The 24,369-nt window shown below is 41.6% G+C and overlaps 1 protein-coding gene across 2 annotated transcripts in view; it reads left to right on the top strand.

The window, feature by feature from the left end:
• The window catches only part of galnt2 (UDP-N-acetyl-alpha-D-galactosamine:polypeptide N-acetylgalactosaminyltransferase 2), a 90,249-nt gene extending 70,175 nt beyond the window's left edge, over window positions 1-20,074 (top strand). The window contains exons 7-16 of one of the 2 annotated variants that reach the window (XM_027145892.2): window positions 799-920; window positions 5,902-5,989; window positions 8,097-8,184; window positions 12,462-12,565; window positions 13,547-13,673; window positions 14,711-14,803; window positions 14,936-15,019; window positions 16,104-16,248; window positions 16,571-16,690; window positions 17,020-20,074. In XM_027145892.2, the coding sequence (XP_027001693.1) occupies window positions 799-920; window positions 5,902-5,989; window positions 8,097-8,184; window positions 12,462-12,565; window positions 13,547-13,673; window positions 14,711-14,803; window positions 14,936-15,019; window positions 16,104-16,248; window positions 16,571-16,690; window positions 17,020-17,175 (1,127 nt within the window). In that variant the 3' untranslated portion in view covers window positions 17,176-20,074. The remainder of the gene's footprint in view (window positions 1-798; window positions 921-5,901; window positions 5,990-8,096; window positions 8,185-12,461; window positions 12,566-13,546; window positions 13,674-14,710; window positions 14,804-14,935; window positions 15,020-16,103; window positions 16,249-16,570; window positions 16,691-17,019) is intronic. The other variant, XM_027145894.2, reaches the window with a different exon arrangement.
• The last annotated feature ends 4,295 nt before the right edge of the window (window positions 20,075-24,369 follow it).

Below are 24,369 nucleotides of genomic sequence, written 5' to 3'. Positions count from 1 at the left end.
ACTCTAAAATGTTCATTGTAGCTCCTTCTTTACCCCTGTTACACTGGACTCTTTAAACACTAAACTGGAAACCGATCTGTATTACAGTCCTGTTTAATAACACGTCATGTGACTGGGCATGAAACACTTACAGCATGGGAAGATGCTCAGTACCTGAACAGTAGTGGGATTTGTGTATGCAGAATTGTGCATTCAGGAAGTGAAAATTAGTGAGAGTTTGGACATCGTTTGTGTTGCATGACTTTATAATTGTACTGTTTAGTATGATTAATTTCCTGCAGCTACCGGAGCCTGAAATCTGTCAGTGTAGTCAGCAGCTCTGGAAGTTCACACTGACATCTGAGGCACACTGTATTGTAATGAATGTGGTGCAGACCTGTGCGTGTTCGTGCAGAGATCACATTCCTTGATTTTTGTGTGCGTGTGTGTGTCTGGATCTATCTGTCTGTCTATTTGTGTTTGTTTTAGTGTGTGTGATATTAAATGTGTTTGAGTGTGATTGCTTTTGTGTGCATGTGTTTGTGTACGTGTTTATTTGGGTGTGTGCTATATATATACATTGTGTACATTGTGTGTTTGTGTCTGTGTTGGGTTTTTTTTTCTTTCTTTTTTCGTTTTTTTTTTAGATCCCCACAAGAACAGGAATATCAGACGTTTGTGACCGCTGGCCTTGTTATTTTCTTACTGAAGTTTAAGTGCAGCAAAGCATTAACTAGCTGAATAGCTGTATTAAGTTGTCAGAGGACAGTAAAATGTGTGTGTCTGCGTGTGTGTGTGCGTGTGCGCGTGTGATCTCAGGTCTGATGCGGTCACGTGTCCGAGGAGCAGATGCAGCCACGGCCAGTGTCCTCACTTTCCTGGACAGCCACTGTGAGTGTAATGAACACTGGCTGGAGCCTCTACTGGAGAGAGTTGATGAGGTTAGTGTTACACACACACACACACACACACACACACACACACAAAACACAAATACAGAGGGACAAATCCTTGCTCACAGCTGTGGTTTTGGCAGATTGTTAATTAATATTGTGCAGGACAGCACTGTGCTCATGGTCTGATGGTCAGAGTGGATCAGATCTGCAGTATAGATCAGCAGTTCATTAAGGTTTAGATTTATTAGCTTAGCTTCTTACTAGTCCAGTCTCCTGCACATTCAGTACAGTGATATGACCTGCTCAGTGTAATGTCACTCCAGTAATCTTTCTCAGACCAGCATGTATCATCCACCTCTTCTGATTGGATAAGTACACGTATGAACTGGGTGACCGATGTATCGAGGCCATAAGTCAGTTTTGTTTTTCTTTGCACCAGGCTGAGCTTTCTGAAGTATAGCCCTGACAGATGGATGCTGAAAAGTGGTAGCTCAGCGGTTAAGGTATTGGACTACTGATGTGAACGGTTGTGAGTTTGAATCCGATGACCACTAAATTGCAAATAAGATCATTGTAAGCTGCTCTGGATCAGGGTATTTGCCCAAATGATAGAAATATGTGTTTGCTCTTGTTTCTCAGCAGAGGCTGTAGACGTTTACTCAGAAAGGAGTTCAGACCACTGCCTGAGAGTGTTCTTGGCAATAGGTCAAGTCATCAGCTAAAGTTGCAGACAGCTATTAAAGCATATACAAAGACTTTTTACGACATCAGAATAGAGGAGACAAAACCTTCCCCATGTGCAACAGTATTGTTACATAAGTCATTATTTAACTGAATCTAAAACTCCTCTAATGAGGACAAAACAGCACAATGAACTTTTGACAGAATTTTTACAGAAGGATTATTTGAATCTTTTCCGATATTTTTGAGACTATTATTTTATGGAGAATATAGTAGTTTAACTGGAAACTACAAAGCAATGAGACCAATTAATCTTGAACTTGTGTCTCTGATGAAAGTTTCTGATGCAGTTGTTAGCAGTCATCTACAGATCTACAGTTAGCAGGAATGTAGTGTGTGTGTGTGTGCGTGTTCGCTGAGTGGGTGTGAATGTGCGTGTGTGCTTGCTGTGTGCGTGTGTGTTCACTGAGTGGGTGTGTGTGTGAGCGTGTCTGCTCGCTGAGCGGGTGTGTGCTTGCGTGTGTTTGTGCGTGCGTGTGAGTGTGACCTACTTCTTTAGCCAACATAAATTGACTAATAGACATGTGTGTCCTGTTTGGCAAAGGTGTATTAGCTTTAACGCACACATGTAGCTCTCTGCAAACAAGCAACACAAAAGCTTGCCTTCTTGTTTGTATACACGTCACATGTACATGTGACGCAAATGCTGGTCATTGTTGCAGTGTAATCTCTCTGTGCCAGAGGCTTGGCCACAGCACATATCCACTGTTATTCTCTTAGGCTACAGAGAAATCTAAAACTATCCCACAGTAAAGCATGCTCACTAACACAGGATCGTACACAGCGATGTAAAGCGAGGTCACAGCAACGGTGTCGGTGTGCGCCATCTCTTAAAACCTGCTGCCTTATTCATTTACAGATAAAACTACATGCACTAGTAGTCAGTCTAATGTCAGTCTAATGTCTGCTATACGGCGTGTTTAAGCTCTGATCTGTTGATGCAGAGATGGTACAGGGGAGGATCTGATTACAAACTACAACCCATTAGCTTATGACCATTTCACCACGGTACACAGCTATCCAACATGTTTGTAGATGAATCCCGACCTTTCAATATGTGAGGAAACCAAGTGTTAGACATCAAGGCAGACTGCAGGTTTTTATTTATTTATTTTATGTTTGTTAAACCGTCTCTTTAGCCACGTAATGTCTGAAGGCAGATTTCAAATCAAGGTTTTTCAAATTAAAAAATAAAATAAAAGCTTTTCTAAGGAATTTTTCCAGTGACATTTGATTGGCTTCCCAGACCATCATATACTTTATTTATTTATTTCTTTGTTTATTTGTTTACAGCATCTGTATACTTCATCTAATGCACGATTAGTATACAATTTTAGTATAACAGCAATGCAAATTGTTTTGAAGGACTTACCGATGGATTACTGATGATAAATGTTTGTCAGTTAGTCTGGGATTAAGCTTGGTTCGTTATTTTTTAGACTTACAATGAGCGTTCAGACAGGTATTTTCCAGTTACTGTCCGATCCTTCACACAGGCACACGTGAATATTTCACCAAAGCATGTGTCCTTTTCATCGTGTACTATTATGCTGGCTACAAAACACATTTGTTTTTATTGTGCTGAGGATCATTCAGGAGTGATTTACTTCCTAAAGCTAGTATATTAACCTAAGTGTTAATACTTGCATTGTGTGAGACTAAACCCAGCCTTTAACCACGGGTGGAGGAGCGTTTGCAGACTTAACCACATACAGTACAGACCAAAAGTTTGGACACACCTTTTAGTTCATAACAAAAAAGTGTGAAACAACTGAAAATATGTCATATTCTAGGTTCTTCAAAGTAGCCACCTTTTGCTTTGATTACTGCTTTGCACACTCTTGGCATTCTCTTGATGAGCTTCAAGAGGTCGTCACCTGAAATGGTCTTCGCACAGTCTTGAAGGAGTTCCCAGAGATGCTTAGCACTTGTTGGCCCTTTTGCCTTCACTCTGAGGTCCAGCTCACCCCATACCATCTCGATTGGGTTCAGGTCCGGTGACTGTGGAGGCCAGGTCATCTGGTGCAGAACCCCATCACTCTCCTTCATGGTCAAATAGCCCTTACACAGCCTGGAGGTGTGTTTGGGGTCATTTTTTTCACACTTTTTTGTTATGTATATAATTCCACATGTGTTAATTCATAGTTTTGATGCCTTCAGTGTGAATCTACAATTTTCATAGTCATGAAAAAAAACTCTTTGAATGAGAAGGGGTGTCCAAACTTTTGGTCTGTACTGTATAGCAGTGTGGAAAGTGTACAGCGTGAAACAATGCAGTGTTAGAACATTATGGCTAGATGCTTAGCAACCCAATCAGAGTTTAAACAAAAACAGCTCGGGAACGTCAGGTGGTAAAACACTAAACGTCACAGAAATACCTGACACTGGAAAATGAGCCGAATGAACAAACAGCCGATGAGGTACAAGGAAAAGACGGATTTGAAAGCTGTAAAAAAAAAAAAAAAAAAAAAGAGCTGGGAAAGCTAACACTATATTATCAGGTGCAGAATTACAGACCTGTTCTTTTTGTCTAGCCAAGGCCATGGTTTAACTCGGTCACACCCCGAATTTATGCAGTCGTGGGTGTTGATGCTGTAAATATATAAATGGAAGCGTGGAGCCAGGGTTCAGAAATGTACCGTGTGAAACATCACATTATGACTACGCAGGGTTAATCGTTAATGCCGAGAAAAAGCATGAGCAGAGTAAACCCTGAAACAAGATTACCCAGGATTCCCCTTTATCTGGAGTGTACTCTGACCCAGAGAAGTGTGAAAAGCCTAACCTGCTAATCTGGATGGATTGTTATACGGATGTGCTGCACTTTAGCAAGAGGATGTGTATACTAAGACCCAGATAAATTCAGTCACCTTTTGTATTCACTATGAAGAAATAATTCTGTCGTCATTTCCCTTCTTTTGTGTTGTAGGAGATTTGTCGTAATTCTGCTGTGTTCTACATCTTCTCAGGTGCAGGATGAGCACATTTATGTCCACACACTTAAAGCTGTAGCACCTCTTAGTTATCTGTTCCAGTCTTTATTATTCCTCTATTCTCATTGCTAAAAGATGCCAAGTCACTTATCTTAATCACATCGTCACAATAATCACATTTCTGCTCATAGGGAAAATAATCTTTCTATATTAAAATAAATAAATAAACACAATCAGCTGCTTCTACTTATTTTTAGACTTCAGAAGTTTTTAACTCTTTTATAGGTTCAGCATTATTGATATCTGTGTTGCGTAAAACGTTAGATGTTCATCGAACAGACTTCGGGCTCAAGAAAGATGAAAAATTAGAGAAGACACTCAGTCGTGTCAGCGTTTGGCTAATTATGGAACAAAGAGTTCATTCAGTGCAGCCACCCAAGCGCTTCTCATTCAAGTAAATAAAGTGTATAATAAAAGTGCTGTGTGCTTGAATATTTACTACCGGACTTTTGCTGACTGCTGCCGTAACCCAAATGGCAGCGTCTGTCAGAAGTGGCACAAATACCCGAGGATCTGTTGGTGTCCCAGCTTTGCTATTGCCTCATAAATTTCTGAGCAAATTTGGACAAGAACTTTTAAGTCGCAATGAATCAGCTGTAAATTGTTCAGTGTGACATGAATTGCTTTTTCCCCTTGCCTGCGAGCGACGTGGTCAGGGCTGGAGCTTTTCGTTCCTCTGGTACGAGTTGAAAGAAAAAAGTCAAAACTGAGCACACGTTTTCAATTACAAGTCACTGAAACTTGAGTCCTGACATGTTTATATGATGTGTGAAGGCTAGATATATGATGTGCTCTCTCTCTCTCTCTCTCTCTCTCTCTTTCTCTGTCTCTCTCATTTTCTTTTCCAGCGATTCTCTAGTCAAAGCCAGATTTCTTCTAACCTTGTTAGAAAAATGTATACACTTTTACGGTATTCCCTATAACTAAAGATCATTATTAAATGAATTGTTTTCCACGATGGTCCAGCACCAAGATCCCATGCCCTCACTGCTGTGGGTTCTATTCCCCAGCAGGGATCCAACCCAGCCACAGGGGGGTTAATGCTCAGTTCCGGTCCCAAGCCTGATATAAAATGGGAGGGTTGTGTCAGGAAGGGCATCCGGAGTAAAACCTGTGCCAAGATCAAATATGCAGCTCAGATCATCCACTGTAGTGACTCATGACCAATAGCCAAAATACAACAACATTATTGAACTGTCTTTTTGCGTAAAAGTAACGTTGGAAAAGAAAGTGCTTACTGATTTATTTATTTACTCACTTGAGACTTTGTCGTTCCTCTTTGTCATTTGCAGGATAAGACACGTGTAGTCTCACCCATCATAGACGTCATCAACATGGACAACTTCCAGTATGTGGGGGCATCTGCAGATCTCAAAGGAGGTAAAATGCCTCTGGAAACAGCTTCTCCTCTAAATGTATAGTTTCTGTATGTATAATGGACATCTCTATGAGGTACAGTCAAGCACCTGAAGGGGGATGAAAACACATCAGACATTTTGATTGCTGGGGTCTGATTACATATTGAGTTGATCAGACATTTCAGCGTCCATTTCTTTAAGGCATGGGACTATGTAACAGCTTGATCAGAGCTGAGACAGGATGTTTTTACTGCCTCATGTGTTTAACAGGATTCATAAGCTGGGTTTACAATGTATGACATTTTTGGCCTAGTTGTGGATGTAGGCTGCCTCATGTCCTTCTGTCTCTTTACTTAATCCCACACAGACTCTGTGATGTTGAGATCAGGGCTCTGTGGGCCAAACCATCACGTCCAGGACTCCTAGTTCTTCTCTATGTTGAAGATAGTTCTTAATGACATTGGCTGTATGTTTTGGGATCGTTGTTTTGCTGCAGAATAAATTTGGGGCCAATCAGATGTCAAAAAATATCATTCCGTGTAAACCTATCTTAAGAAGCCTGTTAAACACATGAGGTGGTACAAACAGCTTGTCTGAGCTCTCAGCACAATAAACCCTTGCTAGGTAAGTAAAATTTCAGTTCTGTGAAGTGTGCTTTGGTCGTGAGTTTGATTTAGAAAGAGTCAGCACTGCAACCAAACACCTGACCACAATGTTGTGGCAGTGTGTCATTTTTGATTATCATTCATTCATTCATTTTCTAACGCTTATCCGAACTTCTTGAGTCACGGGGAGCCTGTGCCAATCTCAGGCGTCATCGGGCATCGAGGCAGGATACACCCTGGACGGAGTGCCAACCCATCGCAGGGCACACACACTCTCATTCACTCACACACTCACACACTACGGAAGACCCAAGCAAAATCAAGAAGCTCCTCAGCTCATGTATATTTAATTTCAACATACTTCTGCTCTGCTATTCTGTTTCTTCTTCGCTTTCTTTTTTATTTATTGATTGGGCTGTCATTTTTTCTTCCTCGCCGTAACTAAAGTTCAATTTCTTGCACAACAGTAAACACCAAGCAGATTTTGAATGCATCTCTTCCTTTCGTTCTCTCAGTTTATTTGTTTCTAGTCGATTGTTTATTTCTTTATTTATTTCTAGCCAGTACTGTGTGAGGCTGTAGGAGCGGTGTTAGGTGTGTCAGGAAGCTGGTGGGAAGTTGAGAGGGCTGAGAGTGCACTCTGTTCAGCTCTCACACTCCCGCGTAATTGGACTTTTCACACAGCTTGAAGCAGCCGATTGATTTTCTTTGTGTGTAATGAGTGGCAGTTTTTCATTTACATGCAGCATGGCATGATTTTATTTATTTGGTTTTCCTAATCATCCGTAATGTTGTTATATAATCATCTTTGTGGTTTGTAGATTCAAATTTTATTTGTCACATACACATACAGACATACATACATATTTGTCACATACTCAGCCATAGTACGGCGCCCCTGGAGCAGGTCAGGTTAAGGGCCTTTCTCAAGGACCCAACGTCGAGGTCTCAGCAGCTTGTGGGCTTGAACCCTGACCTTCTGATCAGTAACCCGAAGCCTTAACCACTGAACCGTCACGTCCCCGTGGTTTGTAAATTCCACCCAATGCGCCTTAATCGCTCTATATTCAGTTTTATTTTAAGAGCTCTATATTCAGTTTTATTTTAAGAGCTCTATATTCAGTTTTATTTTATTTTCAGAATGGACGTTGTTGCCAAGCAGCTTTACAGAAGTATAAACTTTCTGAATAAAACCAAAGAAGTTTAGCTTTTAAAGTAAAGTCCCTGAGATCACATGAGGTCTTGCTCAAAGGTCCAGCAGTGGCAGCTTGGTAGTCCTGGGATTCGAGCTCATAACCTTCTGATCGGTAGTCCAACGCCGTGTTCACTGAGCTTCCAGCTAGAACATGAGCCTGTACAGACAGAATGCTGCTTCTGGTAGATTTGCCAATGCTATTTTTTTTTTATTAGATGTCTGTGCTTCAAAAAGCTCACAATTACTTCCAACAATTTGTGCATTAGAAACCCAGGCCTTTCTGCATTACTAGTCTGCTTCAAACCTTTCCCTTCTTTTTCTTTGTAAAGGTTTTGACTGGAATCTGGTGTTTAAGTGGGACTACATGACGTTGGAGCAGAGACGGGCGAGGCAGGGGAACCCCATCGCTCCTATCAAGTAAGCAGCTGCTTTTCTTTCCTATTAGTAACATCCCTTCTTTTCAGTTTTCTAACCTGATAAAAAAAAAAAAAAAAAAAGGTGGTATTTTCTTTTGCCCCTGTGGTGGTGCACTCCGGGGTCACCATTTGTATTGTTGGTGTGTATCAGTACAAACCATGAACGGTGATGATTTCTTAACTCTAAAATATTACAGCCCAATTCTGTATCTTATACGTTCTTGAAGTATCTAATTTGCACTCGGCTGGGGTCAGAGCACAGGGTAAGCCATGATACAGAGCCTCTGGAGATGAGCAGAGAGAATTAAGGGCCTTGTTCATCGGCCCAACAGTTGCAGCTTGGCAGTGCTGGGGTTTGAACCTCGATCTGCCAATCAACAACCCAGAGTCTTAATCTCTTGTGCCACCACTGCCTTAAGAAGCACACATCTTTGTATACTGAATTGGAATTGAAACTGATCGGAACATAACCTTGTTCTCACACTGACCCTTTAGGATAAATCCTACACGACCACAACAAGGAAAGATACAGTTTAGTGCATTGTGGGAATTACTAGACCCAGAAATCACTAAATCTAAGGAACTGATCCCTTGGATGATGATAGAGTTTTAGTCCATTGAATCAAACTCTGTAGTGGTTCCCCCACCCCCCACCCCCCCACCCCTGCTGTGCATTATGATTGTGCATGTGAGAAAACAGCAATCGTTTCTCAAAGTGCTCTCAGGCAGTTTCCAGATAAGTACCTGGTTCAAATTGTTCAGGTGTAGTGAGAAAGCAATTCCACTGCAGATCAACCCAACAGCAGGAAGAAACCACATCCTGATGTGCATCATTGATTGCGACCAGCACCTCTTAGTCTGTTGAAAGGCAAGACCAACTGATTAAGCAGGTGGCATCAGGTGCGTCTCCTGCTCGACTGGATTGAAAACCTGCACAAGCACCAGCCCTTTGCTGATGAGATTGGACACCCCTGGAGTTTGCCTTTTGTCCCAAGCAGAGCCGTGTGATTTCCCTCGGATTCCCGGCCACTTGTGGCTGCGGCGTCGCAAAAAGAGAAATGAAATATGCCGGATGTGATGCACATGTTTCAAAATAGTTATTAAAAAAATGTTCTATCATGTCATCAGCTCAGTGTTCCCCATGCTCGGTCAGTATTTGTGCTTTTGTGGCTAAGATTTACTTACAATGCCAATTTTCCATTCCATTTTTCATATTTCTTGCCCACTGAGGGAGTCGTATAATATTTGGTCTGTATACATAGAAGAAAAGCCTCAGGGAAATCAAAATATCTGATAAAATATCAGCTATAATCTGCTATGCACATGAGATTCTAACGTATTATCATATATTTCATAAAATGACAACTGTATATGTAATGAGAGGAGAAGGAGGATGAGGATGATGATGATGAGGATGATGAAACAGCTCTGGCATAGATCTCCACTCCCTGTAGAAAGGGAAGCACTTAATCACATTCCTTTCAGACAAAACAGCTGGCTCTTTATCCCTCATGCTCATGATTGTCTGTTGTAAGCGATGACTCCTTTGTCAGAGTAACGCAAGCAGATTATTAGCATTTCATCTCCAGCTAATGTGTGATGACATGACGTGCTTTTAGTTCCGTAGCACTTTCTACAATAAACATTGTCACAAAGCAGCTTCACGGGAAATCAGCATGTAGATTCAGAGGTGACTGTGGAAATCCTCCCAGAATCCTCGAGAAGAAGCAGCTAATAGTGGGATAATAAGTCATTACTCTTCTACATCTCTGCAAACAGAGCCAGAGCTGCGTCACAAATGACACACTATGCACTGTGTACTTGATCATCTAGCGTACGAATTTCAGAAGGTTAGTATCTTCTCAGAATCGAACAGGAAATTGAACACTTTTTTTTTTAACTAACCCGAAGTATAACCATTTTCCAGTCGATGAGAAATGACAGTAAACGCACGTTATCCGACGCTGCCAGCTTTATCGGAATACAGTGAATTTATTTCAAATGTTGCGAAATAAATGACACTAATGTGAGCTACCGGATAATGCCGTCGGACATCTTGTAATTTTTTCCTCCCCCAGCGTTATTGCAGGGTAGCACAGCCCCCTTATACTACTGACATGTCAGCACAGCTGTGAGTGTTGACGTGTTGGGCACTTTTTTTGGTTGATAAAGTGCATCAACCAGGTAGTTGAAGTGCACTTCTATTCAGTATTAACTCACTGCTCACACTATACCACAAAATGGTGTAATAATAATAATAACCTTTATTTTCTATAGCGCCTTTAAAAGAACATCTCAAAGCGCTTTACAAAAGCAAATAAAACAACAAAAATGCACCACATTAATATAAAGATCAAAATTAAAGCAACAAAAATAACTATAAAATAAGCACAATGTGAAATTGCAATTAGCCAAATGAAAAGCTTCCCTAAAAAATTTGTTTTAAGCTGAGATTTAAAAATGCCAAGAGATTTTGCTTGCTTTATCTCAGTTGGTAAAGAATTCCACAGTTTTGGAGCTAGTGAAGAGAAAGTCCTATCTCCCATCGATCGTCAACGAGTTGAGGCAACAGTTAAAAGACCGGTTTCAGAAGAACGAAGGTCGCGAGATGGAATATAAGGAATTAAAAGCTCAGTCAGATATTGAGGAGCTAACCCGTGTAAGGCCTTGTAGGTAAACATCAGAATCTTAAAATCAACTCTAAACCTAACGGGGAGCCAGTGCAAGGACTCCAAAACGGGAGTAATGTGATCTTTTAGCTTTCTTCTAGTTAGAATTCTAGCAGCCGAATTTTGCACTACCTGTAATTTGTTTAAGGTAACTTTTGACACCCCAACCAACAAGGCATTGCAGTAATCGATACAGGAAAACACAAAAGTGATGGTCAGTCTCTCAACAACAGAAAACGACAGCATTGGACGTAATCTGGCTATATTTCTGAGATGAAAGAGAGAAGTTTTAACCGTATTTTGGATATGTGGCTCAAAAGTGTACAATGGTGCAAGAATGCGTTGTATTCAATTCAATTCAAATTTATTTGCATAGAGCTTTTAACAATGGACATTGTCTCAAAGCAGCTTTACAGAACATAAGTAATATAGAAATATACAAAGATTAATGTGTAACAAAATTTAATATTATACTTTTATTTAAATGTTTGTGTACTTACCCCCAATGAGCAAGTCTGAGGTGACTGTGGCAAGGACAAACTCCCTTGGATGGAAGAGGAAGAAACCCTTAGAGGAACCAGACTCAATAGGGAACCCATCCTCATTTGGGTGACACTGGAGCTTGTGATCGTAAATATACAGTCCGACAATTGTGTGTCGATTAGGAGATTGTTGTCCCCAAAGTCCACCTGGAGCTGGAACACCTCTGTAGATGCCTCAGGATCCTCACAGGGTCGGCCTCATCTCAACGAAGATCCAAACTCTTTATGACACGGAACATAACTGGAGCTGGAACAATCTCTAGATGCCTCGGGATGGGTAGGAAAAGAGAAACAGTGGAGAGGAATTAGCATAGCTGCTCTTCATAATATTATACAAGCACTAGATGATAATGTGCATTTGATCAGATGTATTAGTGCATAGGATTATGGGAGGTATTATGTGTCCGCCTGACTTAAGAGACATCTCGAGTCTGTTGAAATAAATGAGGTGAATGAGTCATAGGGTGTTAGCTCCAGTGACCTCACGGTGATGAAGTGTGATAAAGATGGCAGATAAAGAGCTGACACTGACTTCATCTTCCTCACTTTCCACCACTTTCAACAAGAAAAAAAAGACAAACGTGACCTAACATGCACTTCAGCAGAACGTATCTTTCCACTAAGACCGAACACGGTGGTGAATTCCACTCCGACAGCATTCAGGTGCTTAGGGCTGATGGAGCTCAAATGCCAGAGTCTTAGTTCAAAGGTTCACGTCCCGATCGGATTGAAAAACCAGTCAAAACTGGCCACTGTTTCAGACTGATGTTGGACCCTGAGTTTAGTATTTGAGTAAGTTTCATATTGGATAGGTGCATCCCTCATCATATTGTTTCATAAACCTTGTTGACATTTCCTGTATCCGGTGAATAACGCTCTTCTGCATTGTGTCCGTTCAGTGCAGTTTATAACGACAAAGCCTTCATTACCTTGATAAGGATGAGTCGCATACGCTGCCTTACATCAATATCTAAATGCTGTGTCCTACACCAACGTTAGTTATTTATATGTATGTGTCTAATGAGGACGATTGTGGTGTTTTTCTCATTTTATCTCTGTCACATCAGAACTCCTATGATAGCTGGCGGACTCTTCGTCATGGACAAAAGCTACTTCGAGGAACTTGGGAAATATGATATGATGATGGACGTGTGGGGAGGAGAAAACCTCGGTGAGAGAACAGACCAGTGTTTTTCTTTTATTCTTCATTTCACACACCACTGCATCACAGGTGAGGTAGCACTGACCCGCACATTTCAGAGCCGTGCTTTACTAGGACAGGAAATGCAAATGAGGCATGTAGGATTTGTCTCATAGGTCTTTTTGGCTTGTGAGAGTGATTGGTTACTGGGAGAGAAGTCAAGCCCACTCATTTGCTTGCCCTGTATATTCACATCCAAATAGCAGCAACACTCTTCTCTTCTCTTCTCTTCTCTTCTTGTGTTGCTGTCTCAAACATTTGCCTCTGTGTTAAACTCTGAAACTGACAGCTCTGAGGTAAGCTCAATTTGAGGTCTCGGCGCACATCATGGCAAAGGGAAAAACCATTACTCATTTCCCAAACAGCAGACTCCTTTCAACTGAGGCGCTTGTGGAAATGTCACAAGAATCCGGCAAATGTTGCATCCAAGGCAAACTGGCAGGAAATTTTGCAGAGGTTGCAGTTAGGAGCTAGAGCTGTGTCTACTTCAGTATGACCAGGATGTGTCTTCCATTTTAAATGCTAGCACATGTTTCACATGTATATCTTTTATATACTTGTCTTAAGCCTCGGGTGTGCGTGTGCTCGCATGCGTGTGTGTGTGCGCGCATGTGTGTATGTATGCGTGTCTGCTTTTATGACCTCACAAGGACAAAGTTCAGCTATTCTTATTCTTGTTGGACATTTTGCTGGTCTACACTTACTTACAGAAAGTGCAGCTTTACTTTAAAACAAGTAAAAATAAATAAGTAATGAATCAAAAATGTAAAATGGCAGAGGGTTCTGTTTTGGTTATCAAGTTTAAGCTTTGGGTTAGATTTAGATGTACTGTAGCATAGCATTTATTAACTGCATTGATAATAATGTCATAGTGGAAGTTCCTCAAAGGAATGCTTAAAAAAGTGTGTGTGCGTGTGCGCACGTGTGTGTGTGTGTGTGGGGTGTTTTCAGAAATCTCGTTCCGGGTCTGGCAGTGCGGTGGCAGTCTGGAGATCATTCCCTGCAGTCGAGTAGGACACGTGTTTAGGAAGCAGCATCCTTACACATTTCCTGGAGGCAGTGGGACCGTGTTCGCCAGGTAGCTGCTGAACTTGCTGTAGCAGGAAAAAACCAAACGCACACAAAACAAGTGCTTGTAAAAATTCTTCTCTCTCAGTACTTGTCCAATATAACCCATGAGCAGTCTAAAGTTTAAGAGTTGTCTACATGTCTACAGCTCACCCCCAAAACAAAATGGTGCCACCAGACCAGTGTGCTCCACCTAGTGGTTGAATCTGTGTACTGATCATATACTGTGAGCCTCAAAACTAAATACAGACCTGCCAAAGTTTAAAATCAGAATACGCTGCTATGAGTCATCACTCAGACATATGCCAAAAGATCAGTCATCTTTCTTCCCCTCATTAAAAACAGCAGATGAGCAAGTCGACATGTGATCCTGGAATGATTGACAGGTTTGGACTCTGTGGTATTAACTCAAAGCTCCTGGAAATCTCACAGATGTAATGTGCTTCCCAGTACTCTTGTCATCTTGATATTTATTTTGCTTTAAAGTGTTTTTGTTGCTTTTTTGCCAGGGTAAGACTGGACAACCCTGGCCTGAACCCTTTGACTTTTAACACTGCAAAGTAGATGCATTTTAATAGTGTAGTCAATCTGATAACACCTGATGACACTAGAAGCGTTTACGTGTAAGCTTTTTTATTAACTGCATCTTTTTTCACCTAGAAGCAACAGAAAAAAAAATTGTGCATAGGAATATTTGTGTGTACAACATAACTGAGACAGATTTTTCCATCCCAAAACCCCTAGGACTATAAATGCATGCTTAACATTTTGTCCCTGTATCCACAGTATCGGTTAGTATTCAGTTGTTTGAACTTCAAATGATTTCCAGAAAACTCTACATATCTCTGTGTGATGTAAAATAGACCCCCAAGCAGGATACAGAAAGTCCTAGATGTGGATTAGTTAAAACTAATTTAAAGTATCATAGGAAAGAGGATCTATTGCTCAGACATGCCCTACTGTGAGTGAGTGGAGATTTCTAACCATTCCTGACAGGTAAATAAAGCGACTTCTCTACCTTACTGCGTGTTGTTCTGCCCCCTGCAGGAACACCAGACGAGCAGCCGAGGTGTGGATGGACGATTTCAAGAACTTTTATTACGCTGCTGTACCCTCTGCACGAAATGTGCCTTATGGGAAGTAGGTGTCTCGCCATTCCCCTTTACAAAATCCGTGCAAGCTCGTGTAACCACTTAAGCGCATCTTACATTAAGGCGTGCACCGTGTATCACTTGGCTATCTGTTTAAACATTTCTCTTTTCTCTGTGCCAGTATTCAGAGCAGGCTAGAAATGAAGAAGAGATTAGGCTGCAGGCCATTTAAGTGGTACCTGGAGAACGTGTACCCAGAACTCAGGTGAGCTGCAGTCACACTGATCCCATGCTCTTACACCTCGTCACACAGGATCAGATCGTTTACACCAGGGGTCGGCAACCTTAAACACTCAAAGACCCATTTGGCCCCGTTTCCCACAGAAAAAAAAACACAGGGAGCCACAAAACCCTTTTGACATCTAAAATGAAGATAACACTGCATATATATCGTTTTGTACCTTTATGGAAAGTACATGTCAATGCATGTCAAAACATTAAATTTCATTATTTTTGAAGGCATCTTTGCTTTACAGCATTTCTTTGCGTGTGCTTAAGACCTTTGCACAATAGCTATAGATTCCAATCTAAATGTTGATGTCATTTCCTGTAGCAGCAGCTTAAACACTGCTCTCACACACACAACGATTTCATGGCTGCAAGTCATCAGTTGCTGTACTATAAAGTTGCCCTTTGGTGTTCCTCCTATTGGTTGTCATACTAATAACTTTTAGCTAATCACATGTTTATGTTATGATCTTGTTCTAATACGTTGTTGTTCTCTGCTCGTTCTCTCCGTCACTCCTTCAGTAGCCTGCTTCACTCACAAAACCCAATTACAGATCATATAAAAAAAATTGTTTAGGAAAAACCCTGTCGTTTTGTGTAGCTGTTGGTACGGGGAGTTTTTCCATGAGGAGATCTTTAGTTCAGAGTTCAAGCAGTAACTTTTGGCAGAAAAGGGAAAGTCTTCACAATAGACTTTCTTGGTAACTTGGTGTGTTTTTATGTCTTTAAGAGAATTAAACAGCGGCTGGTAAGTGAACAGACGTTGGTAAGTGCTATACTGTGAGAATAGGTGTTAACTTGTCCTCATAAAGAAAGTAGGCCATTCTTGAGCAAAACAAATGCTAGCAGTGGAAGATTGTTGTTAGCAGAAAATAGTAATGTGATAAAAGTTAGTCTGCTTTATGTCCAATCGTGTCACACCCCCTCATTGTGTTTTTGTGTTTTAATTACTGACCATCAGGAATCATATATAGCCAGACTAACTGGTTAGCTGATACTACGTTGGACTAATCAGAGTGCTTGTGGTTTGGTTTCTTAAGCATATTCTTGGATATTTTCAGGGTCCCAGACCATCAGGACATCGCATTCGGTGCCCTGCAGCAAGGCGGGAACTGCCTCGACACGCTCGGACACTTTGCTGACGGTGTGGTGGGAGTCTACGAGTGCCACAATGCAGGGGGCAACCAGGTAGCATTCAGACCTCAGGTACATTACTAAACATTTCAGGACCATAGGGAGAGCATCGGTCTGCACTTGGGTGAAGGAATCCATGGACATGAAGAGCGGAGAGTCACTTAAAGCAAACCCACACTGCACTGCTGCTTTATATCACATGCTTATAGCTTCTTTAAAGAATGAGCACTTTTTCACAGAGATGGAACATGGCATAAGGTTAGAAAATGCAGTTTGTGTGTCTTGGCAGAATTACAAGTCTTTTGGTTATTAACCTGTGTACTGTAGATGTGTAAATTGATGATACAGTTTCTCTGAGTGTCTCATGAAATTCCTCTATGCTCCATGTGTTCAGGAGTGGGCTTTGACTAAAGATAAGTCGGTCAAGCACATGGACTTGTGTCTGACTGTGGTGGAGCGTGTGGCAGGATCTCAGATCAAACTGCAGGGCTGCAGAGAAAACGACAGCAGACAGGTGAGTGAAACTCGTCTGAATCTGGTGTAGCCTCACTGTGAAGTGGAATTAAAGACCAGCTTGTCACGGCTGACTGTGTCTGTCAGACTGAGGGGTTTTTTGTTTTGTTTTATTGAACAAATCCATCTTTGTGAACAGTATGTAAGGTTGTATTTTTGCAGACTATTAGACTTTCTCTCTCTCTCTCTCTCTCTCTCTCTCTCTCTCTCTCTCTCTCTCTCTCTCTCTGTCTCTGACTGTGTGTGTGTGTGTGTGTGTGTGTGTGTGTGTGTGTGTGTGTGTGTGTGTGTGTGTGTGTGTGTGTGTGTGTGTGTGTGTGTAAATTGCAGAAATGGGAACAGATTGAGAACAACACTAAACTGCGACATGTGGGTAGTAATCTGTGCCTGGACAGCCGGAGTGCCCGTAACGGAGGCCTGACGGTAGAGGTGTGCAATCCCTCTCTCACTCAGCAATGGAAGTTCACCCTGAACCTACAGCCCTAGCCCCAGGCCCCTACGTCCTGCGTCCTCGGCAGGTCACAGAGCAGTGCGCGGTCTCTGAGGGAACACTGCCCAGCCGCAGTGGGTCTGCTCGCCCCTTCTCCCTCACCCAGGGCTATGGGGCCAAACAGACACAAAAACAAACATGAAAACTTTTTTCCATCCAACTATATACCTCACCGTTTTATTTCCAGCTCTTAATTGAAATGCAAATTTGAGGTATCATCCTATTTTCTTGCCAGCCAAAAAGGATTTGATTTTTGTTTTGCCATTTTCTTCCAACCATTTTTTTGTTCTTAGGAGTTATTTTAATTAATCAAAATTGTTTTTGTTTCATGTAACCAATAATGTTGAATGTAAGTGACGCGCCACTGAGGCTCTTCTGATTGGAGGGGGGAACGCAAGGACCTTTCATTTTTTGTTCTGCATTCTTAGCCTAGCAGTGTGAGAGTGAGTGTGTGTGTATGTGGTCACACGTGAGAGAGTGTGCCCGCCTGAGAGTGTGTGTGTGGGGTGGGGGGGGCATGCGTGAGTGTGGTTGCGTGTGAGTGTGTGTGTGTGTGTGTGTGAGGTCGCTCGTGAGAGTGTGTATGTGGTCGCTCGTGAGAGAGTGTCGCAGTCACGCGTAAGAGTGTGTGTGTGTGTGTCTGCGCGCGTACGAGTGTGTGTGTGTGTGTATGTGGTTACACGTGAGTGTGTGTGTCCGCCTGAGAGTGTGTGTGGGCGCGCCTGAGAGAGTGTGCCCGCGTGTGTGTGAGCATGTGAATTAGTGTGAGAGAGTGTGCCCTCATGGGAGAGTGTGTGTGGGCACGCCTGAGAGAGTGTGCCCGCGTGTATGTGAGCATGTGAATTAGTGTGAGCAAGCGTGTGAGAGAGTGTGCCCTCATGGGAGAGTGTGCGCGTGTGTGTGAGCAAGCGTGTGAGAGAGTGTGCCCTCATGGGAGAGTGTGCGCATGTGTGTGAGCAAGCGTGTGAGAGTGAGCCCTCATGGGAGAGTGTGCGCGTGTGTGTGAGTGAGTGTGAGAGAGTGAGCCCTCATGGGAGAGTGTGCGCGTGTGTGTGAGTGAGTGTGAGTGAGCGAGTGTGCACGTGTGTGGAGAGAGAATCAGCAGGCCTCTGTTTATGTGAACACTGCGTACAGTCTGTTCAACAAACAAAAGAAATAATCAGAGGCCAGCTTTGTCTTTTCCCCTGTGCAAACAGATTGCTCTATTTTGCATATTGAATGAACAGTGAAGAACGACCCGTTTCCTCTGTGAGCTTCGGGAGTGTTTTGGTGGAGAAACAACAGGACACCACGTAGTGATCCACACTACCATTCAGTGTCTGTTGCCTTTGTCACGAAACAAACAACGAGGTGTACTTTTGTTTATTTCCATCATTATCATCATCATCATCACATTGTCCTGTCCTGAGGATTTCTGGATTGAAGTCTATTTCTAGCTGCATTGGCCTAGAATCATTCCATCGACTGTACCTGTGTACTGTTTCAGTCTCTTTAAAATGAAAATGTATTTGTGCATTATGTTCGGGTCAGCAGGGGAGTCACTGTGATCGAATCGAATCCCAGTGGCACGACCTGTTTAAATTCTGATCGTGGGCTTCCCAGAACAATACAGCAAAGGGTTTCAGATGGATTTGTGTATTGCACATTTATATTTTACTTGATTTTTTATTTTATTTTATTTTATCGTTTGTTCTTGTACAGTGATTTAAGTCGACTGCCTTTGACTGTATCCATGCTACTGTAAACAGAAAGGGTACCTGAGCTGTGCAGCTCTCAGTCAGGGCTGGAAGTAGCTGGACCTCAACTGGACTTAGAGAGAGAAAAAAGTGTGCATTTCTCTCTGTTCTACATCCTCCATGCTTTTATGCTTTCTTTCATCGACGTTCATTACGGTACTTTACACAGTGACGTGCTTCTGGTTAGTCTGTTGTAAATGATGCACACAGATAAACCGAGAAGCTTTTATACTAGTTCTGTTTTTCTGACCTTGGTGTGTGTGTCTGACTGAGCATTAGCCCTGTAGCGTAATTTATTCTAGATTAGGACACATACCGATGAGCCTCAGATATACTGTAATCACCATGTTCACTTGATTCCTGAGTATTTTTGATTCCTCTACATCATCCTGAATTTGTCCAGCTCTGGGGAATCTTTTAAACGCGCCCTCTGAAGTGTATCGAAGGACACTAAGACAAGTTCATCAGTGCCACTGTGGCATGAGACTGACTGAATCAGGGTGAAAACCCCAACCGGTGCGTGTTTCATTCAAGTCAGACATGATGCTGTGCTCGTTATACGAAGTGGGCTTTTTATAGATGGCAAATGAAAGTGCACCCTTGATGAGTTTCACTGCTGAAATACAACTGCCTCTGCCATCACTATGCCAACATTTGAGCAATTTTGTACATTCTGGAAAGAAACCTTTATATGATGTCAAAAAAAAAAAACAACAAAAAAAAAACCAACTAGGGCCAAATTGTGAGAAATCTATTGCTTATGATTCTGAATTGGAATAAATGTTTACATAGTACACTGTGCCAAAGTTATTTCCTGTTGGATTCAGGTGTCTCAGCGTACTTCAAAACTAGAACATTGACAGAAATCATGACCCCATATTTCCCCGTTTTTTATTTTGAACACAGTAAAGAGAACGTCTTGATTGCTTTTAAAGGCAAGGGAGATGTGACGGGGTCACCAGTTGTAAAAGTGTATATGTGTGTATATACAGTCAGTATGTCCATGCATGTACATATAAACACGTCGTACAGTTGCAGTAACTAGTGATTTGGTTAACTGTACAGCGCTTATATTTGTCCTTTTGTTTTTATAGATATGGTGAAAGGTTTACTTTGAATGAGGAAGTAATTAACTTAAATAAAAGTTTATATATAATCAGTCATGTTTAATGGAAAGTGTCTGAACATCATCACTGGCTGAGTGTGTGATTTGAGCTGATCACAAGACCATATGTGGCATATTTATACTGACTAATAGCCCTCAGTGGGGGAAAATACAACAGCAATTCCAGTGTCTTAATGGCAATTGGTTTTTTTTTTAACACTAGCCTGCTGCATTAAATTAAGACTCATCTGATTCATTAAATAGCCTTTATGAGAAAGTACAAAATAGCTTTTGTAATAAAATGACTGAATTTAAAAGTATAAATAAATACTCTGAAATATAAACATACATTTATTTTTAAGTAATGAATAATAATTGTTATATTATATATTACTATAATTAATACTGAAATGTTGTTGTTGCTGCTGTTCCATCATTTTACTCATAACATGGTAAATGAGGAAAACGCCCCCAGGTGGTCCAGGAGCAGGATCCTACACTCGCATTGCCGCGGCCCGGGTGCGATTCCTGGACATGGAGCTCACCTAGCCACCGAAGAGTTAACTCTGTGACGGTCCTGAGCCCGGATTTAAAAAAAGCAGCCGAAAGAAAGAAAAAAGTTCATTGAAGAAAATGCATCAGTACCGTACCTTCACCATCTGTCAGACTTTTTAGCTAGCTTATTGATAGTTTCATTTATTGTGATTACTGCTTTTATTATTATTATTAATTACTCTGTGATTGTGTCACCTCATCCTGCACTCAGCGCTAGATTTTGAATAGTGTGTCCTACAACCGAGACAAACAGCCCCTTAATTCTACAGTATATTGGTCTGTAATCCTGTAGTGGTGACTTTTTTTTTAGCATCAATCTAAATCCTTAACAGATAAGACCATAAGAAGGGGACCTGGTGCTATGCTTTATTAATGAAGACGGTTTGTATTGAGACGGGTCACTATTATCATTCATCAGTTGTTATCACGCTAGCTGACGCTCTTGAGATTAGGAATATAGCTGCTGTACGTTCACCTTAGGTAATGCTTTCCCTTGTCCCTTAACATAAGCCACTAAAATACTAAAACTATTGCAGGACATTTGTACGTTTACTTTCATTTTTCTAGCCTTTAGTCTGAATTGAAATAAATAATACAGTAAAGACTCTAATCACACTTTTAGACTTTTATTACTTTCACCTAGCACCATAGCTCTGACCATGCGAGTAGCAAATAACAGCAATTTTCACACTTGCAGTAGCATTGACTTAAAAAGGGAGGAAGGGGAGAAAAGAGTCATGTCCATTTATTTATGTGCAAATTGGTGTAAAGTTACACTGACAAAGGTGAAGAAAAAATAAAAGAGGAGTGGTGCAGTCATGGGTGAAAATGACACAGAACATTTGCACACAGGTTCATCATTCACAATAGGAAGACGCTCAAAAGGTTTTACAGCAACGTGCACACACACACTCATACACACACATTACAGTCACTACAGTCTTACTGCTGTGGAACTTTATAGATCAGTATTATGTACAATGTTATATTATTCTTGTCTATCATTTATTTTGATATTTGGTCCAATGTAAATAATCAGGTCTTATAATAATTACAAATAATGATGTACGCCTGTAAACTGCACGTGTCTACGCCGTATGTGACGTGTAATCAGAAGCCTATGAAGATACGGTCTGGCTTCTCTACAGGTACATCAGGCTATGTTTGTAGATCTAAAAAGTTTTCACCAGCTGTAAGCATGGTATTAAAAGCACCCTAACCAGTGATCTGTTGTCCTCCTCCCCAATCTATTGCACTGCAGTACATCAGTGTACTTATAAAAACCCTGAGGTTTCCCAAGACTAAGCTCTGACAAGGACAAAAGAGTCATGAGATTTACATCCGACTCTTTTCGTAACATTCTACCAGTGGAGTCTGTTCTATACGGCCGAGAGGAGGAGTGGTTCAAATCCCATAAATCCTCTCATTCGCAATTTCAGACAGTCTGTTGCATCACAGAAAATGAGCATTAGTGGCACTCGTATGTGTACTGGATCGTTGGTGATAGGGTTGGTCAGCAGAATAAAAACACTGCAATTAAGTGAAATAGAAGCCACAACCTGATCTGTTTAAATTGAAGACAAGGATAAAATCTTAGAATTATACGGTGCAATGTGACATTCCGTAATTTAACCAACTCCTAATTAAAGCAAATCATTCTTGTATAAACCTTTTCAACATGAGTTAATTGGCAGAAAAATAAACAATTGGGGAAAAACAGTGGACCTTCTATTTCCTGTAAGAGCTTGTAAGTGTATACAGTGTAATCACAGTAATAAAACACTCATGATTTGAGGTGAGCATCAGGACCAGAATCCCATGAGACTTAATAAAACAATTTGCTGGAGCATGTGTGTGTTGGACACAACAGGAGTGCATACACTGAACATGTGGATGTGGTGGCTCGGTGGTTAAGGTGTGGGGCTACTGATCGGAAAGTCATGGGTTAGAACCCCAGGTCCACCGAGCTGCCACTGCTGAGCAAGGCCCTTAACCCTTAGTTGCTCAGTTGTAAGTCACTCTGGATAAGGGTGTAGGCTAAATGCCGTAAATGTAAACATGGGTAGGACTGGTCAGAATCTGATGGATGGGGCAGGATCTGTCACACTTCCTTTAGGAGCGTGTGGGAACAGACAGTATTCCTTGAAGAGTGGATGGGATTGGACAGTGTTTCTCTGGGACTCAGTGGGAGTGGTCAGAAATCCTTCAGTAGAAGGGGAGGAGTCTGACAGTGCTCATGGGGATTGGTCAGAATTCCTGAATGAGGAGGAATGGCTTCAGGAGTAGTTGTCATTGGTCAGAATTTCTTCGGTATCAGGGATTAGTCTTAATTTGTTTGGGAATAGTTGAGATGGGTCAGAATTCCTTTAGTAGTGGGTAAGGTGTGTTTTTGGAAGGATCGGAAAGATCGATCACGTCATTTAGGTGTGGAGTTCTTTTGGGCACGTGTTAAGACAGGGCAGGAGCATATTCAAAATCAGGACTAGAAGAGGTCATGTGCACACTTTTACTACTGTTCATAGTATATTAAAAAAAGATATTTAGAAAAAGATTAAACAATCATTTTTCCTTCAGCAAAAATATACAGATAGAAAATAGGTTTAATATACACCACATATTACCTTACTTTGTACAGACTGGCCGTAAAGAAAGCATGCGTCATTTTATCTGCCCCTTCTCATCAAGATCAATAGTGTTATAGGGCTGCTCTTGTTGTGGTTGGTCTTTCAGTTGCTCCCTGTTCAGGGTCGCCACAGCGGATCATCTGCTCCCTATATTTGATTTGGCACAGGTTTTACGCCGGATGCCCTTCCTGACGGAAGTCTCCCATTTTTACCCGGGCTCGGGTATGGCAGCGTTAGCTTCCTGCCTGGGAGACCACAGGATCATGCCACTGGCACACCAGCGGATAGAGCTGCTCTCTGGTATTTAAACAAATGTGCTGCATTTTTCCACTTATTACGTATTTCCTGTATCACATTCAGTAATTTAAGTGCTTCAGCAATCCTTTGGCATCTGTCTGTCGCACAGTCAGGGGGTCAGTGTCGCATGTGGCCATCGCACAGTGATATGGAAGAATCGACGAGCAAAACTACAGGTGTACACAGCAGTATTACAACATTGCTTTTAGGTTTTTACTCCTTAGTGAATCTCATGTCAGAAGGCCAGGAATACAATGGGTATTTCATTGCATACACAACTGCTGCATGAAATTTCTAGAAAAATGTGCAAGTAGATATGAAAACCTGATGATCCCATGTTTAACATAAATCATTTAATAATGTCTGTCATATGTCTCAGGCGTCATCGGGCATCAAGGCAGGATACACCCTGGACGGAGTGCCAACCCATCGCAGGGCGCACACACACTCTCATTCACTCACGCAATCACACACTACGGACAATTTTCCAGAGATGCCAATCAACCTACCATGCATGTCTTTGGACCGGGGGAGGAAACCTTGATGCCCGATGACGACTGAGATAGGCACACGCTCCCTGTGACCCGAAAAGTGTTGAATGTTATACAGTATGTGTTCCTAATTAATCTGCCTGCTCATCCATCAACCAGATGGTGATTTGGCCAATGGGTGTAGTGCAGCAGGTGGTGGGATTCAGAAATACATGCTGTAGTTAGAGCATCAGGTTGCATTGCATCAGCATGAAGTGCATTATATTTAAACAAACACACCAAATGAAATCATTTCCGTTACACATTTCCATTGTCTTATCAAGCAACTGCAATTTACAACAAGAAAAAAACGCCACAGATGAGATCTGCTTGTCCTGGGTTT

Source organism: Tachysurus fulvidraco, chromosome 4 (genome assembly GCF_022655615.1).
Source record: "Tachysurus fulvidraco isolate hzauxx_2018 chromosome 4, HZAU_PFXX_2.0, whole genome shotgun sequence".
Classification (NCBI taxonomy): domain Eukaryota; kingdom Metazoa; phylum Chordata; class Actinopteri; order Siluriformes; family Bagridae; genus Tachysurus; species Tachysurus fulvidraco.
The sequence above is the reverse complement of the archived record's forward strand: the minus strand, read 5'-3'. Positions and strand labels throughout refer to the sequence as shown.